General features: G+C 47.9%; 1 protein-coding gene across 2 annotated transcripts in view; it reads left to right on the top strand.

Moving 5' to 3' along the window:
• Positions 1 to 3,363, top strand: part of C1H2orf72 (chromosome 1 C2orf72 homolog) — a 9,329-nt gene extending 5,966 nt beyond the window's left edge. For both annotated transcript variants that reach the window (XM_021159962.1, XM_021159970.1), the window contains exon 3: positions 850 to 3,363. In XM_021159962.1, coding sequence (XP_021015621.1) covers positions 850 to 989 — 140 coding nt within the window. In that variant the 3' untranslated portion in view covers positions 990 to 3,363. The remainder of the gene's footprint in view (positions 1 to 849) is intronic.
• The last annotated feature ends 2,367 nt before the right edge of the window (positions 3,364 to 5,730 follow it).

A 5,730-nucleotide genomic window follows, 5' to 3' on the forward strand; every position in this document is an offset into this window, starting at 1 on the left:
TCTCTCTCTCTCTCTCTCTCTCTTTGGTTTTTTGAGACAGGGTTTCTCTGTGTAGCCCTGGCTGTCCTGGAACTCACTCTTTAGACCAGGCTAGCCTCGAACTCAGAAATCCGCCTGCCTCTGCCTCCTGAGTGCTGGGATTAAAGGCGTGTGCTACCACGCCTGGCTCCTAAACCCATTTTTAATGCAGAGCCCCCACATATATAAAAACCATAAATTGTTTGCCTTGTGCCTTCTCTGAATGCTGCCTGAGGATCAGTTGTAACTCCTTCAGCTGTAGGCGAGGAAGCCAAGACTCCGCAGCTCACTATAAGCTGTAAGGAAACTCATTAGCTCCCATAAAAATAGCAGAGTTGACTTTAGAGTTGGTCAGCATCCTCTCAGGAGCTCGCAGACTCCCTGGAGGACCTGGAACTTTTCCTTCTCTCCGCTGGCCCATCTTGAGTTGGTTTCCTCCTTAGACTGGTAATGAGCTCACTCCTAAGTATGTCTTTGCAAAGACATCTAAAAGTGGGCTTGCTGGGTCAAAGGCCACATATATATGATTTAAAACACACATATATATGATTTTAAATCTGTATTTTGCTTGGCTTTTTGAATCTCTGATGTGTTCACACCATAGTGTACACATGAAGATCAGAGGACAACTTGAGGGAGTTGGTTCTCTGCTTCCACCATGTGGGTCCTGGGAACCAAACTCATGGTGTCTTGGCAGAAAGACCCTTTACCTGCTAAGCCATCCAACTGGCCCTGTTTTGGCTTTCGAAGTAGATCTTGGGCCACCTTCCTCCCTTTAAATGCTTGGATATTGACTCATAGACATGATCTTTTCATCCTTGAATGTTCTAGAACACCTCCAGTTCTCGGAAGAGGAGCTTGCACTGACACCTGTATTTCCCAATGGAGACTGTGAAGACCGTGGAAATGGATCTAGAGCCCAGGATGGAGTTCTCCACATGCCACCTGACCCCCCAGAGGACACAAGATGAAGGCTAGGCTCCTGGACTGGCCCTTACCTGCACACTGGACTCTGGCCCTTCTCAGTGAGTCTCCACGTCACAGTGTTACCTCAGCAGATGGTGACTGACTGACTCTCAAGACCCCCCTTGCTTGGGGGCTGCCACTTCACTGTTGCCAGCTCGATGACAAGGCCTGTGGGACCTGCTCTACACTCAGTGTTCCTTTACTCTGTGGTCATGGTGGCTCAATCTTGTCTCTCTGTGCCTTCACTTCTCTGAGCCAAGGAGCCACTGTAACGGCTTTGCAGACATGTCACTCAGTCTCTGGGCTTGTTTCCCAAATGACCGAAGGGCTGCCAACCCAGTGGCTTTCTGCCAGGAGCCACGCTGCACCTCCAGGCAACACTGGAAACTTGTGTGAAAGCAATTAGTGGTCATCTCACAAGTGTGGAGGGTGGACCAGCACAAATAATTAGTTTACTCAGAATGCTGATTGTGACAGTTTTGAAAAATAGAAGGGCCAATGTCTTCTCCCTGTCATACTGGGAAGATATCCCCGTAGGTTTCCTGGGGTCTTGGCTCCCAGAACAAGCCAAAATAAAGACCTGACTGTTGCGGTGAGGGAGCCTGTCAGGCCAGAGCCAAGATGGCTTGTGTGTTACAGGGCCAGGACCAAAAGCGCCTTGCATGCTATGAGAAAAAGGGGCCTCTGTCTCTTCTCATGTTGACACTGATTACTGTGCCAAACCCTCTGTGGAAAAGTTTGCTGGGAGCTGCCTATAGCACCAAGGAGAGGGAAAGCCAGGGTGTTGGGATTCTCAGCCCCCGGACTTGTGCTAGATCTCAGGTCCTGACCCAAGTATCCTGGAGGTTCTGGAATCTTCCCTCTGAGTCTGTGAGTCACATAGGGTGGGTGAATATCTCCCACAGAGCCTACCAGGGTATCTACTCATGCAGAAGCAACTGGGGACTACCTCTGTTGCCCCTGCCTGCCCCTGGAGAAATCCATCTCTGGAAGGACAAAAGCCCTTATTGTTTTTTCCCTGATATGGGGAGAGCACTGTCAGAGGGAAGTAGACACATCTGCGAGCTGCTCTGCAGGTACCCAGTTGTGCTGTGCTTTGTATAGCTCCCTGTGAGGAGGAGCTGCATACCTTTGAGTCACGATTCAGCTCTTTCTGTGATGATACGGAGGGAGAGGACCCTCCCTGCTCGCGCCTCAATTTCTTCTTGGTGATCCACAGCCTAATCCTATTCCCTCTCAGTCTCAAGTAGAAGCTGTGAAGTAGAAAGAGACAGTGTCTTCCTGGAATGAGGTGGGAGCAGACATCATTTTAATAATGCAAGGTTGTACCGTAGGAAATGGCCCCAACTAGCATCCTTTATTCAAGAATGAACTCCAGGCCAGGATGTAGTTCAGTTAGTAGAAGGCTAGCCTAGAATGCTAGTTTGATCCCCATCATTGTATAAACTGGATGAAGTGCATATGCCTATAACCCCAGTTCTTTGGAAGTAGAGATAGGAGGATCAGAAGTTCAAATCCACCCTCAGCTACAATGTGAATTGGAGGTTAGCCTGGGCTATATGAGACTCTGTCTCAAAAAAAAAAAAACCCAACAACTTTGAATTATTAATTTGACTTGATTTTGTTTTTAAGCGGGAAGAGTGGTATATTTCAAGCTGCTATATTTTTGTTACAATATTGACCTATGCAATCCTGTGTAATCATTCAGTTAGAGTTTTTTTATTTGATCAAAGAAAGGGGCTAGAAATTTAGGTTGGGGATTTGTCTAAGACAGACGTTACAAGGGTTAAAAATCTTTTGTTACCCTTGTTGAAACTTAGGAAACTGAACATTTAAATTGTTGTTTCCTGCAGTCTGTGGCGATTCCTCTCCAGCCCTCACTTGGAGCTCCATCTCCTCTGTACTTTCCTCACAGGGACATTTGAGTTTGTAGTCTCTGGTCTAAAGTGTGATTTACAGACTGTTCACATTGGTGGTTGTGGTTTTAATTGCCAACTGCAGGTCTCGAGACTGGTTGAAAAGGTCTTTGTACTGAGTCTGGCTTCTGCTTCCCAGCTGGTAAAACAGGTGCAGCAAACAGTGGCCTGTGGTTCCCAGCAGACAGAAAGACCTGGGTTTCACCAAGGGTGGTCTTGTGGGGCCCTTCCAGGGGTCTTCAGAAAGATGGAGGTTGGAGTGGCCTGAGGAAAGGCTGGAGACCTGGAGGATGCCAGGGGTCCCTGGGAGCCCAGTGTGAGGAACTGCCCAGGCAGGCCCCACTCTGGGTCCTGGGGTTCTAACCTGTAATGTGATGGAGGTTCCCCCTGCTTTGGACCTGAATGCTGGTTCCTTACCTCTAATAAACCAGACAGTGCCTCACTGTATCTGATAGAAGCAGAATGGGTCTCTCTTTTCTTCTCTGACACCATCCTCACGGGACCCCGGCGAGGAGGGAGTCTGAACAAATGAAGTGGCCCAAAAAGTCCTGCAGGCTCAGGTGACTTCTCCACAGCCATGTGACTGGGGCTGGAAAATGCATAACTTGGGAAGCAGAAGCAGCTATTAAGTCCATTTGTTTATCTATTTGCTGTTATGTTTTACTTAAAGGAGGGGTGTAAATGCCATAGCACACACATAAAAGTCAAGGTCAGGACAGCTTGTGGGACCCTATTTTTCATTCCACCATTCGGTCCAAGGGAAACAAACTTAGGTCATCTGGTTTGGTAGCAAATACCTTTACCCACTGAGCCATTACCATTCCAGAAGTAAATATTTAAAAGGAGATTTTTTTTTCTTTAAATTTAAAGATAGCATGGGATTTGGTACACAATAAAAGGTGTGGACATGTATGCCTATGTGTGCATTTAACCAGAGAGAAGCCAGGCCTTCACTGACTCTCAGACAAACCTTTGTAAAATTTGTGTTACAGTTTCTCTCCTGTTCAAGTGTTTGCCTCCAAAGAGTTCCTGGCTTTGGGAAGAGCCTTTTGTAAAACAAAAACAACAAACAAACAAACAAAACCCACAAATGTGGATGTCCTTGACTGGCAATGTCAATGAGCTCCTCTTTTTCTGCTAGAAGCAAGGACCAAATTGGAGCAAGAGGATAATGACCACTGACCACTGGGGATGTGAAGGCAGTCTGTGCTTTAAGATGCCAGTGACAGCCGGGCACTGGTGGCTCACACATTTAATCCCAGCACTAGGGAGACAGAGACAGGCTGATCTCTGAGTTCCAGGACAGCCTGGTCTACAGAGAGAAATCCTCTTTCAGGGGGTGGGGGTGGTGGGAGCAGTGACAAGGTAGAGGGCTTGCTTCCTAGGGACAGGTAGCCCGGACTTTGTCCCATTGTTCTGTTTGCATGGTAAACACTGAGTGGAGGAGGCTGGCTTTATTGAAGGCTGTACAAGCACTCTGACCTGTTTTTGTGAGCTGGTGGATGAAGCATTGGGACAGAGGTGGAATTTGGCCAGAGCAGCCTACCATTTGCATAACCTTGGTGTTGGGGTTGAGGGAGGGTGGTGGTTCTGGACCACCAGGAAACGTACACACATCCTTATCGGCCTTCAACCTTGGGCCCAAGTCTTCGACTAGTCTTACACTCAGGGCTGCCAACTGGGAGAACATGGCTGCCTGTGAGGCTATGTTGTGGCTCAGAGTCACAGGAAGTGCACAGGGGTGAGAGTGGGAAGGGAGAACAGGGTGTTGGGAGGGCATACCCTAGGAGAGCTATGTGGCTGTGGTAAAGGTGAAACCTCATCTACCTTCCTTCTGGGCTCTGTAGCCATGTCTCTGGCCCAAGAGTTCAGCTGGTCTTAGAGCACCCTGCTTACTCCTTGTAACCAAGTCCTCATTTTGGGTTCTAGTTTCAGAAACTGGGTCTGTCTCTTAGTCCCAAGCTCTTTCCCTTCGTTGACAATTAAGGAGGTTTTCAAGTTGCTGGTGGCTTCATCATTGTCCTTGCAGACTAACTTCAGTCTGGCCTACAGTCTCTGTGGACTGCCTACTCCAGGACTCCTAGCTGTGGGGACGGCCACGCTCAGCTCCTTGCCCCCTGACAAGAGGGTATCTCCTCCTCAACCCACCTAGAGTCAGGCCAAATGGACAGCTCCAGAGAGTAGGCAAGACCCTGAAGGGGCCACACATGAGTCAGAGTGGCTAAAAGAAATCTATGGCAAAGCATATGTGAAACCCTCCATTTTCTAGTAGCCACCTTGGAAAAAAGGGGGTTAAAGAAATAGATAAGATTCATTTTAATCATATGAGGTTTTTTGTTTTTGTTTGTTGAGATAGGGTCTCACCATGTAGCACTTTCTGGCCTAGAATTCACTATATAAACCGGGCTGGCCTCAAATTCCCAGAGATCCATCCAACTATCTCTGCCTCCCGATTGCTGCAATAAGGGTATGAGTCAACACACCCAGCTTAACATACTTTCAAAGAACATTTATTTAATTGTGTGTGTGTGCCTGGGTAGATATAAATACACCACGTGCAAGCAGGAGCCCACAGAGGTCAGAAGAGGTATTGGATCCCATCCCTAGGAACTGGAGTTATTGATGGTTGTAAGCTGCCAAATGGGTTCTGGGAATTGAACCCGGGTCCTCTGCAAGAGAATATGTGCTCTTAACTACTGAACTATCTTTCCAGCCTGCTCCTCCTCCTTCCAGCTCCCTAGTGTCTTTCCTTGTCATTTTCCATCTCCTTCCCTTGCATCAGGGTCTCTCATTGAGCCTGGAACTCACCAGCTTTCACTTAGGCTGGTGG

The sequence above is a fragment of the Mus caroli genome, chromosome 1, assembly GCF_900094665.2.
Source record: "Mus caroli chromosome 1, CAROLI_EIJ_v1.1, whole genome shotgun sequence".
NCBI classification, from domain to species: domain Eukaryota; kingdom Metazoa; phylum Chordata; class Mammalia; order Rodentia; family Muridae; genus Mus; species Mus caroli.